Source organism: Suncus etruscus, chromosome 3, assembly GCF_024139225.1.
Source record: "Suncus etruscus isolate mSunEtr1 chromosome 3, mSunEtr1.pri.cur, whole genome shotgun sequence".
NCBI classification, from domain to species: Eukaryota; Metazoa; Chordata; class Mammalia; order Eulipotyphla; family Soricidae; genus Suncus; species Suncus etruscus.
In genome coordinates, this window is record NC_064850.1 from 42,828,823 (window position 1) to 42,841,212 (window position 12,390).

The following is a 12,390-nucleotide window of genomic DNA, read 5'->3' on the forward strand; positions in this document are numbered from 1 at the left end:
CTGGACACAGAGAGGAAGTCATTGGTTCTGGGAAACACACTTGTTCACAGTGTGTGTTGGCTGGGGAGACATTGAGCTTGAACCCAGAAGTCCCTAATTTTGCTCATCATATCTATGACAGTCCATCTAAGCAGGACCTGGCTGCTCCCAACCCCTGAGGATCTGTCTCGACCTCCATCCCCTAGAAGGCATGTCATGGGAAGGGAGAAATTACCTTATTTTTTTCATTTTTGACTGTTTTTTCATTATCTGAAACAAATGATCTTTTTCCAGGTTAAAGAAGAATGGAGGAGGGGCCAGAGGGATAGTACAGTGGGTAGGGAGCTTGCTTTGCAAGTGGCCAACCTTGGTTCAATTCCTAGCATGCCATAGGGTCCTCTGAGCCCTGCCAGGAGTGATTCTGAGCACTGCCGGGTGTGGCCCCCAAACAAAAACCTTTTATTTAATAAAAGGTGAACAAGAGAGACCCCTAGGAAGTCCCCCACCCCCACAGGAAGTTATGCAAGTAAACCCCAGGAAAGCCTCTATGCAGTGAGCCACAAATGCTCCTTCTTCGTGGAAATATTTCCCCACTGAGACGGTGTGGTGCCATGGCAACCAGGCGTTACAGTGAAAAATAAAATCCCCACACCCTCCTGTGCCCTCTGGTTCTCATGTCAACATGCAGCCACAAGGCCTTCAGGACTGGGAATGGGAACAGGGCTCATGCTCCTGGACTGGCCAGGGCATGGGGGTAGCTCCACCCCTGCCACCCTGCAGTGCCCACCCTCACCCTCAGCAACTACCCCTGGCATTGCCTGCCTGGTGGAGAATGTCTGAGATCTGGAAACCTGCAGCCTGGAACCTTCATAACATATGTTCTTCCTCACCTGGTCCCTCAGCACTGCTTTAGTCAGGCTGAGCACTACTTCCAGGAAGTGGGGACCCGGACCTCTCCCCCACTGTGCATTTTGGGGTGCCCCTGAGTTGTGTCTCGTTTGCACCAGTGGCTAATGCTGTGCCCAGGTTTAGTTTGGACACAAAAGCCCCTTTTCTTTTTTTCTTTTTTTTTTTTTTTTGGTTTTTGGGCCACACCCGGTGACGCTCAGGGGTTACTCCTGGCTATGAGCTCAGAAGTCGCTCCTGGCTTGGGGGACCATATGGGACGCCCGGGGATCGAACCGCGGTCCGTCCAAGGCTAGCGCAGGCAAGGCAGGCACCTTACCTCTAGCGCCACTGCCCGGCCCCATAAAAGCCCCTTTTCAATTGCAAGGGCTTGGTCCTGCTGTTACATCTCAGTGGCCTTGGAAGATGCAGCAAAACTGCTTTCAACAGTTCTTGCCATTCTTCACAAACCGCCGGGCAGCTGACCTGGTTCGGTTGGCATTTTGCACTGGATTTGGCTGCACCTGGTTTGGTATTTGTATTATATTGTATTTCGGTCACTGGGGATGAATAATCTTCCTTTCTTCCTTTCATTGGCATTTTCTAGATGGCTGGTGTCCTTAAACTTTTTCCACCCTGTCTCTGATGGTTCTTTGGAGAAATGTTTGGTTTTGAATTCTATTTTGGGCCACACCTGATAGTGGTCAGGGGTTACTCCTATCTCTGCACTCCAAAATCATTCCCAGTGGGCTTGGGAGACCATATAGGATACTGGAGATTGAACCCAGGTTGGATACTTGCAAGGACAAATACCCTACCCACTGTGCTATCCCTCTGGCCCCCCAGTTCTTAATCATATTTTAGGTGTTTGTAACTACCAGTGTTATGAGTTTCTGTCTCCTGTGTGACTTCTCCTTGCCCTAAAGAGCTTCCTTTAGCATTTTTGTAATGCCATTGTAGGGCATCTCTAGTGATGACATTTTTCATATTTATTTCTCTGAAAAAGACTTTGCTCTGCCTTCCTGCTTGCTGTTTAGCTCAGTATGGAATTCTGATTGCACCCTCCTCACTCAGAGCTTTAACAGTGTTGTTTTGCTACAAATTGTCATTTTGTGTTAGGATCACACCTGGCAGTGCTCAGGACTTACTCCTGTCTTTGCAATTGGGTCATTCCTGGTAATGCTCAGGGGGACCATATGAGATGCTGGGAATCAAACCCGAGTCGGCCGTATGCAGGCAAACATCCTACCTGCTGTACTATCACTCTGGCTCCCCAAAAGATATTTTCTGTGGGAGAGAGATGGCACGGTGTGCAGGGCACTTATCTTGCATGTGGCTGATCCAAATTCAGTCCCTGGCCTGAAACTCTACAAAGTGTCTGAGCCCACTTTGAGAGATCCCGAAGAGCCAGGAATAAGCCCCAGCACAGCTGCGTGTGACCCAAAGGCCTTTGCGAGAATGTTCACCCCTGCTGTTCTGCAACGTGTTCTTTATGTTTTCAATAGCTTAGTGTTGAGGCACTCACTGAGGTTCTTTGTGCTTGTTTTGCCTGCTTAGCACTTGGTCACTTTGCGATTATTTGCTGGATTTGGGATATTTGGGACCATTCTTTATTCAGAGATTTTCTTCTGCCCTGTTCTCTTTCTATTCTATTTCAGATAACTATTTAGGGCTGTTTGGGTCTCAAGATTCAGTTCTTTTCTGTTGTTTTTGTTTGTTTGTTTGTTTCCTCTGTCATTCAGCTTGTCTACTTTTCCTGTTTGCTCAGCCATTCAGTGATAAGTCAGTCTAGTGAATTCTCATTTTACAAATTCTGTTCTTTAGTTCTATAACTTCCAGTCGATTTAACTTCAGCTTGCTTTGTTTGACTGCATTCACTTGTGTGCTGAGACTCCTTGGTTCTCAGCTGAATTTTTCTTTTGCTTTTTTTAGGGCACATGCAGTGGTACTTGTGGGTCACTCTGAAGGGCTCAGGGTTTGGATCAGGGCCTCTCACATGTGAAGCCTCAACTTCAGTCCGTTATACCACCCTCTCTGACCTCTCCATTGAAATCACTGTGGGTTGCCAATATACGCTTACTTTTCTTAAGGAAGATAGTGATTGTGCTGCTTTTAAATTCTGGTATACTGGTTGTTTGGTGACTGCACCCAAATGTTCTTTCTTTCCTTTTTTGTCACATGTTCCTCTCTTTAATTCTGGGGGGTTTCATTTGGGGCATTGAAAATTACTGCAATTAGGGCCCGGAGAGATAGCACAGCAGTGTTTGCCTTGCAAGCAGCCAATCCAGGACCAAAGGTGGTTGGTTCGAATCCCGGTGTCCCATATGGTCCCCCGTGCCTGCCAGGAGCTATTTCTGAGTAGACAGCCAGGAGTAACACCTGAGCACCACCGGGTGTGGCCCAAAAAAACCCAAAAAACAAAACAAACAAACAAAAAAAAACAAAAAAAAATACTGCAATTAGCTGTAACTACTGCAAGGATCAGGGTACCTGGCTACCAGGTGGGGTGAGATGCCCACCCAGATGCCTGAGCAATGAGATTGGGGGACAGAGAGGAGAGAGAGAGAGAGAGAGAGGGAGGGAGAGAGAGAATGAGAGAGAAAGGAAATGAGAGAGAGAATAAGGGAGAGAAAAAGAGAGAGAGATATTTTATTCCCAGCCTGCAGTCTGAAGTCTGCTGCTACAAGGGGTGCCAGGGGAAGCCTATGGATCCAGGTTCGAAAGAGAGAACAGGAATAAGGGATAGAAACAGAGACAGAGCAGGCAGCATATCGTTGGTGCTTTATCTCCAGCAACCAGTGTCCGGCAGGCTCTGCTCCAATCTTTTCCCTGTCCAGGGGGCATGTTCAAAGGGCATGTCCATGTCCAACTACCATGTGGGGGGGGCTGTCATCACCCCTTAAAGGTACATCAACTAATTAATTCCTGTAAATACATCTACAAGGCATGTCCTGACATGGTGGATATTAAGTTGCAGGTAGAGATTTTGTTCCCTTCTGTAATTTCTCCAAGTTCACAGCTTCCAGGCTCCACTTTCTGCTAGTCCCCATAGGACGGTGAGACCATGGGGTGTGCATATGCACCAATAGCACTGTGTAAGTAAATGCTGCTAAGCCTGGGCTGAAGGATATAGACAGGGTGGGGAGATGGGCCTCTGGTGGCCCATCTGCCCCTCACCTCACAGTGAGACTCCCTACCAGCTGTATGCTGGTGTCCATGCCCCAGTACCTTCTCAGGGCCAGATCTGGGATCCCCAGACTAAGTCACTGTTTCCTGTGAGAGGGCACTCCATGCCACAAACATGCTCACACATGCACATGCATGTATATGAACATGCACAACCGTACATGAATAATCTGTTTTCCCTGGGGGCAGGCCATCCACACAGTGTATCAATTCACATATACACATGCATTGCATAAACACACACACACATGTTCGGACCATCCTGAGGCACTTCCCTCCCATGGTGGCAGAGAGGAAGTGCCAGTTCCTGTTCCCATGTTCACGGTGATGCCGGTGGTAGCCGCCGGGCTTCGGGTTTCTTGACAGGCTCCAGGTACTGCCATTAGGGAGGTTTCTTGGTGGGACCTAAAGAACGCAAGGATTCGGTCAAGCAAAACGAGGTTGAGATGTGTCCTGGGCACAGACAGGGAAGCCTCTGTCCTAGAGGGAGAGGTAGTGAGGCTGACCTGGGAAGGGAAGGGAGAGGAGGGAGGTGGATGGAGGATGGATAGAGGATGGACCGGCAAGACAGTGACCTGGCAGGGAACTGGGAATGAATGAGCCACTCCAGACCTGGATGGCCAGGGCTGTGGGGCTGCAAGACTGCAGGGCACATGCTTCCCTCACCCTAATATTGCTATTCAGAGGTGCCCACACTCAAGTCGGGATAGAGGCTGGTGGAGCCTGGACCAGAGAGACCTGTTGGTATTACTGGTCTTCACCCTATTCAGTATAACTCTTTTTGTTGGTGCTTGTCAATTATTGGATGGAAGCACTTTTGGATGGAAGCATCCTTTGGATTGGTCTCTTACCCTACCTGTTCTCAATCCCAGGCTGTGGTTTTGCGATTATCAATGAAAATGAAATCGCTGCAGTTTCAGTTTTCCACCGTTGAGCTATCTGCTTCTTGGGAGTGGAAGACTTGCATGTGGAAGGAAGTTCCTGAACCTGTTTTACCCCCTTAAATGCGTGTAGATCATTTCCTGTGTCGGTATTTGTTTCCAGACCCATGTCCCTCCGATCCCCTGGGTCTGGGTCATGAGGCTTCCACTTCAGGGACCTACCATAATGCATCTGGGCTGCACTAGACATGTGGGGCCTTCCATCTTGCACTGGAGACTTGCGGTAGCTACACCACGGGGTTCTTCCAGCAATGAGCTTCTCTGATCCATCCTGTAAGGAATGGATCAGCCTGTGTGAGAACACGACAGTAGCATCAGAAATCACAGCCAGGAACGCACAGGTGTAGCCTTTGTAGGTCATAGAGCACTTAATGATCCCATAGGAAGACCTTCCCAGGCCCTTCTCTCCACCTGGGGCAGGGTAGGGCATTCTGGGGTCTGTGCCCTTGAGCATAGAGGGCGTCCTGTATTCACCTGCATGTCCCTCCCGGTTCACCTGCCTGTCCCTTCCCCATTTCACCTGTGTTCCTTCTTCTGCTCAGATGACAGCACCTCAGCGGCCAGCAGCATGGAGGTCACAGACCGTGTCGCCTCACTGGAGCAGCGTGTCCAGATGCAGGAGGATGACATCCAGCTGCTCAAGTCGGCGCTGGCCGATGTGGTTCGGAGGCTCAACATCACAGAGGAGCAGCAGGCTGTGCTCAGCAGGAAAGGACCGACCAAAGGTGGGTGCACAAAGCAGCATTCTGACCTGGTGGGGCATGCTGGCACCAATAGGCATGGAAGCTGCTGGAATCCAAAATTTCGGGCTCAGTGAATCCCTCACTACTCTGGGCCTTTCCAGAGCTTAGCTCTTTCTCCTCTTTCTCAGTGCTCACCCAGACATCTAGATCCTGTGTCACGCACTTGCAAAGCTTTGGGACATGGAGGGGACAGATGGAGCTCAGAACCCTGCAACTCAGCCTCCACACACTCGAGCTGAGGGTGTCTTTGAGGGTCTTCTCTGCAGAGCCCACTCCCCAATTCTTTTAACACCTGTGATTGGCTAACTTAACCCTCCTTTCGTGACCATTTGGTGTCCAGTAATAAGCAGGACCAGTGTTCATGTCTGGAGTAACTTACTGGGTCCCAGTTCTGGCCACTGTGGGAAGACATTGCCTGTCGATCCTCTATGCAATTGGCTACCCCCCCCCCATGTTGCCCCCTTTTCCCATCACTGAGTTTGCTTGCCAAAACTCTTCTTTCCCGCAGCCGACTCTGGGAAACAGAAATTTTGGCTGTCAAATGCCTTTGCTGGAAACATTTGGAGATTATGCATGTGTGAGGTGTCCCTTTAAAATTAACTCGCTTGTCCTGGAGCTTGGCTTGAGCAGATCTTTTCTCAGTTGCCACATTTCCCGGGGAGTCTGGAGTTGGGAGCAGGGACTGTCTGGAGGCACATATGTTCATCCCACCAGGGGTAAGCTGCACCTTCTCCTAGGGAGCAAATCTGTTTCTTTGTCCTTTGGGAGGATCGTCATCAGCTCCCTAAGGGGCACATTTGGGTATTGTACCCACCTTAAAGGACCTCTCTGCGCCTTCTTCCAAGTCACAAAGGAATTTGGGCCTTTGACTGGCTTATTTTTGGCGTGATTGGAGGTGACTACACAGGCCCCTGACATGCCCAGAGGGTTCCGACTTCAGGCTTTATTTAAGCTTCTGTTTTAGGAATTCAGGGAAAATACTGCCAGGAAATTGCTCAGGAATCTTCTTTCCTGAATTTAGGGTATATTATTATTATTATTATTATTATTATTATTATTATTATTTTGGGTTTTGGGTCATACCCGGCAGCGCTCAGGGGTTACTCCTGACTCTAAGCTCCTGGCTGACTCAGGGGACTATATGGGATGTCGGGACTCGAACCACTGACCTTCTGCATGCAAGGCAAACGCCTTGCCTCCATGTTATTTCTCCAGCCCCAAATTTTTACTTCTTTAAAGACTTGATATAGGAACCGGAGCAGTGGCTCAGTGGTAGGGTGTTTGCCTTGTATTTGGCTGACCTAAGACGGATTGAAGTTCAATTCCCTGACATCCCATATGGTCCCCCAAGCCAGGGCCAATTTTTGAGCACATAGCCAGGAGTAACCCCTGAGCATCACCAGGTGTGGCACAAAAACAAAAACAAACAAACAAAAAAAAAACTTGAAATAGTGGAGTTGGAGGAGATAGCACAGTAGGGAAGGCACTTGCCTTGTATATGGCCAATCAGATTCAATCCTCAAGCAATTCCAGAAAGGACTTCTGAGTGCAGAGCCAGGAGTAGCCCCATGCTCACTGGGTGTGGCCAAAAAAAAAAAAAGACTCAAAAACCTTTGAACAGAAAACTTGTTTCCTAGTCAGGCTGATGATCCAAGTCTTTGTCCAAGTGAAGCAAAATCAGAAAGCACCACAGAAGTCGGGGGCTTCCTGGAGGATGGGGCACCCTGGTTCTTCCTGCCCAGTGCAGGCTCCCCGGAAGCCCCAGGCCACTGTTCTGGTGGCACTTGTGGCCTTCTCTCAGGGCCCCTTGGCTAGACGAGGCCACACTCTTCCTCTCTCCTGTCCTCTCTTTCCCAGGGCCCGGCGTGCCTGGGCTGCACTGACCCTACCAGGGCCTTTCCTCTAGAAATTGGCACAAAGTGTCCTGGGTTTTAGGCTACATTGCTGATGCACCCCGAAAAACAGGCCATTGTTGGGTATGGCTCGGCTCCCAGGCATCCCCCTTGGTGCCCAGGCACTCCCTGATGCTGCAGGCACTGCCCACGGGTACCATGACCTCGAACTTGGCCCATTTCTCTCCAAGGGAAGCCACCTTGTCCTTTCTTCCTTTCTCCCTCCTCCCTTCCTTCTTCCTTCCATCCCTATCAGTGATGCCCCCCAGCATCTCTAGGTGTGGCCATGTTCAAGAAGCATTTGGGGTGCTAGTGACAGGAGTGAAAATGCTACATGGGTCACCTGAAAGGAGTCAAAGTAGGCTTCAGACCGGTAAATGGAGGCAGAAGGTGAGTAGACACGACACCCTGAGGAGACAGGCCGGAAGGGCCCAGGGTTGGTTCTGATTGACCTGAGTGGGCACCTGGTTTCTCCTCTGACACAGTGTCAGAGTGTCTCTGAGTGTCACTGTCACTATCTCTGAGTGGCATCCACACGTATCTCTGTCTCTTTCTCCAAGCTCTTAACTATCTCTGAGTGGTCTCAGGGCTGTTTTCTTTCCTTTTCTTTTCTTTTTTTTTTTTTTTTGGTTTTTGGGCCACACCCGTTTGACGCTCAGGGGTTACTCCTGGCTATGCACTCAGAAATCACCCCTGGCTTGGGGGGACCATATGGGACGCCGGGGGATTGAACCGCTCGCTGTCCATCCTATGCTAGCGCTTGCAAGGCAGACTCCTTACCTCTAGCACCACCTCCCCGACCCCTAGGGCTGTTTTCTTGGAAAGCAACTACTCACCCATGAGCCCCTCTTAGAGCAGCCCCCGGGAGTGGGCAAAGGGTCTGCTCCAAAGAGAGGAACTGTGAGGTGCAGGGTTCAGGAGGAGAATAGAACCATTGTTTGTGGGCTGTGCCCTATGCCTGTCCCTGCCTGTGCCAGCCTGCGCTGAAGGATTTGAATGACAAATGTGCTGCCCCAGGATGGGATTATCAGTTCACAGGGCTTTAGGCCACCAGAGGTTCCTGTTTTATCTTATTTATTTATGATTGGGTGGTGGCAGGGCCACACCTGGTGTTGCTCAGGGGCTCTTCCTGGATCTGTTCTTAAGGCCACTGCTGGGGGTGGTAGGGGACCCTGTGTAATGTGGGGGGTCAAGCCAGGGTTGGGCCATAAGTAAGACAAGTATGTTACCACACACACTCCCCAGCCCATATTTCTCATTTTATTTATTTATTTGGGGAGATTGGAACTACACCCAATGGTGCTCAAGGGTTATTTCTGGCTCTGCACTCAGAAATCACCCCTGGCAGGGGCCAGAGTGATAGTCCAGCTGTAGGGCATTTGCCTTGCACACAGCAGATCCAGGACTGACCTTGGTTCGATCCCTGACATATGGTCCCTCAAGCTAGAAGCGATTTCTGAGCACATAGCCATGAGTAACCCCTGAGCGTCACAAGGTGTGACCCCAAAAGGAGAGAGAGAGAGAGAGAGAGAGAGAGAGAGAGAGAGAGAGAGAGAGAGAGAGAGAGAGAGAGAGAGAGAGAGAAAGAGAGAGAGAGAGAGAGAGAGATCACTCCTGGCAGGCTCATGGAACCATATGGAATGCCAGGGACCAAACCCAGGTCAGCCATATGCAAGGCAAATGCCCTCCCCACTGTGCTATGGCTCTAGCCCCATGTTTCTCATTTTCAGTTCAGACAGGAACAGGGCAGCCTGCCTTATTCGTGAAATGTTTTTCTTTTAAATTGGGTCATCATACTTCTTTGTTTGTTGTGGGAAGCTGCCTTCTGAGGTTGGCTAAGCTGCTCCATAGGACCCAGTGGATGATGGACTGACAGAGAGAGAGACTTCTTTGGTTACCTGTCAGAGAGAGTTCAGACCATATCTGAGGGTGCTCAGGGATTATTCTGGGATGGGGTGTATGTGCATTTATTTATTATTCTTTCTCTTCTTCTCGCACTGATCACACACACACACACACACACACACACACACACACACGCACGCACGCACGCATGCACATACACACTCCACATACCCAATCAGGACTATTTAAAGGCAAATTTAAGCCACTGTGCACTATCAATTTTGCTTGTTTTGTTTAAAGGCAAATTTAAGCCACTGTGCACAATAATTTTTGCTTGTTTTGTTTTGGGTCCATATTCAGGAATGTTAGGGCTGATTCCTGGCTCTGTACACAGAAATCACTCCTGGCGGTGCTCAGGGTATCCTATGGGATGCCAGGGAACAAACCCGGGTCATGTAAGGCAAGTGTTATACCCATTGGGCTGTTTCTTCAGCCCAGTACTGCATCATTTTTATCTATAACATATTTTTTTTTGGTTTTTGGGCCACACCCGTTTGACGCTCAGGGGTTACTCCTGGCTATGCGCTCAGAAATCGCTCCTGGCTTGGGGGGACCATATGGGACACCGGGGGATCGAACCGCAGTCCGTCCTACACTAGCGCTTGCAATCGCCACCTTCCCAGCCCCTATCTATAACATTTTGTACTTTATAAATATTTCTTTCTTTTTTTGGGGGGGGGGGGGTTTGGGCCACAGCCGGCTGTGCTCAGGGGTTACTCCTGGCTATCTGCTTAGAAATAGCTCCTGGGTTGGGCCCGGAGAGATAGCACAGCGGTGTTTGCCTTGCAAGCAGCCGATCCAGGACCTAAGGTGGTTGGTTCGAATCCTGGTGTCCCATATGGTCCCCCATGCCTGCCAGGAGCTATTTCTGAGCAGACAGCCAGGAGTAACCCCTGAGCACCACCGGGTGTGGCCCAAAAACAAAAACAAAAACAAAAAAAGAAATATGGTCCTCCAGGAGCGATTTCTGAGCGCAGAGCCAAGAGCAACCCCTGATCGCAGCCTGGTGTGACCTAAAAACCAAAAATGAAAATAAAAATAAAATTCTGGGCTGGGAAGATGGTTCAAAGGTCTGAACAACAGACTCTGCATGAGGGAGGCTTAAGTTCAGCCCCTTGAATCACATGACTCCAACTACTGTTTGGTGACCCCAATCCTCAACCCTCCTTCTTTATAAAAGAGTTATAAATCTATTTTTTTGGGTTTTTTTTTTTTTTTTTTGGTTTTTGGGCCACACCCAGCGTTGCTCAGGGGTTACTCCTGGCTATCTGCTCAGAAATAGCTCCTGGCAGGCACGGGGGACCATATGGGACACTGGGATTCGAACCAACCACCTTAGGTCCTGGATCGGCTGCTTGCAAGGCAAACGTCGCTGTGCTATCTCTCTGGGCCCAAGAGTTATAAATCTTTAATCTCAAAATAGCATTTAACTATGGCCATCCAGTAAATGACTTTTGTTGTTGCTAGTCTAGTTTTTGGGGCACACCCACCAATGCTTTGGGTCTACTTCTTGCTCTGCACTCAGGAATTACTCCTGAGTAAATACTCCTCTGGAGAATATATGGGATGCTGGAGATTGAACCCAAGCCAGCTGTGTGACAAGGCAAAAGCCCTCCTCACTGTACTATTGCTCCAGCCCAGTAAATGACTAAGAGTATTCTTTTCTTGGGGGGGAGGGTCACACCCAGTGATGCTCAGGGGTTACTCCTGGCTATGCACTGTCAAATATGAAAATATTTTCATCCTTCAAAAGATATCTTGTGGGGCCAGAGAGAAGCATGGAGGTAAGGCTTTTGCCTTGCATGCAGAAGAAGGTCAGTGGTTCGAATCCCGGCATCCTATATGGTACCCCCGAGCTTGCCAGGAGCGATTTCTGAGAGTAGAGTCAGGAGTAACCCCTGAGTGCTGCCGGGTGTGACCTAAAAAAAAAAAGAAGGGGCCAGCGAGGTGGCGCTAGAGGTAAGGTGTCTGCCTTGTAAGCGCTAGCCAAGGAAAGATCACAACCGCGGTTCGATCCCCCGGTGTCCCATATGGCACCCCCAAACCAGGGGCAATTTTTGAGCGCTTAGCCAGGAGTAACCCCTGAGCATCAAACGGGTGTGGCACGAGAAACCAAAAAAAAAAAGAAAAAAGATATCTTGTGCCATCAGCTATCACAACCTTGATTCCTCCCCTTCCTGTCCAGCTGCTGTCAATCTTCTATCTCCAAGCTGTGACTATCCAACAGGTGTACCCGGGGAGTCTTGGGGGTGCCTTTCTCACTGCCGATTCTCATGTGGCAGAGTGTCCCTGAGGTCCCTCCACATCAGAGCAGAAGCAGAATTTCTTCCTCTTTGCTGCCAACAGTAGTCTATTGTGTGACTAGACCATGTCTCACTTTTTTCATTCATGGGTTGGTGGACATTTGACTTGCTGATAAGTGACTTTTGCAATGAGCTCATTAATGTCTTGGACACCATAAAATATTAGTTTTATAAATTAATCTCCAGTGGGTTCTTTTCTCTTTTTTTTCCCCTAGGAGAACCACCCTGGCGATGCTTAGGGGTTCCTCCTGGCTCTGCACTCAGGAATTACTCCTGGCAGTGCTTGGGAGATCATATGGGATGCCGGGGATTGAACCCAGGTCAGCCACGTGGAAGGCAAAACACAGCACATGCTGTGATGTCACCACCCTTCTGGGGGTCCTTGTTCCATTCAACCAGCACCTGAGACTTCAGGGAAACCACTCAGAGCCTCATTGTCTGTCAAACACTGATCTATCTAAAACTTGATTTATATGAATTTCAGTCATTTCAGAATCTTATACATTAAATGTGTTAGGATTCTTTTGGACCTGAATTGTTACTTTGGGGGTCACCA

The 12,390-nt window shown here is 49.3% G+C and overlaps 1 protein-coding gene across 5 annotated transcripts in view; it reads left to right on the forward strand.

Moving 5' to 3' along the window:
- The window catches only part of EML1 (EMAP like 1), a 669,910-nt gene that overhangs the window by 47,517 nt on the left and 610,003 nt on the right, over positions 1-12,390 (forward strand). For all 5 annotated transcript variants that reach the window (XM_049769788.1, XM_049769790.1, XM_049769791.1 and 2 more), the window contains exon 2: positions 5,534-5,716. In XM_049769788.1, the coding sequence (XP_049625745.1) occupies positions 5,534-5,716 (183 nt within the window). The remainder of the gene's footprint in view (positions 1-5,533; positions 5,717-12,390) is intronic.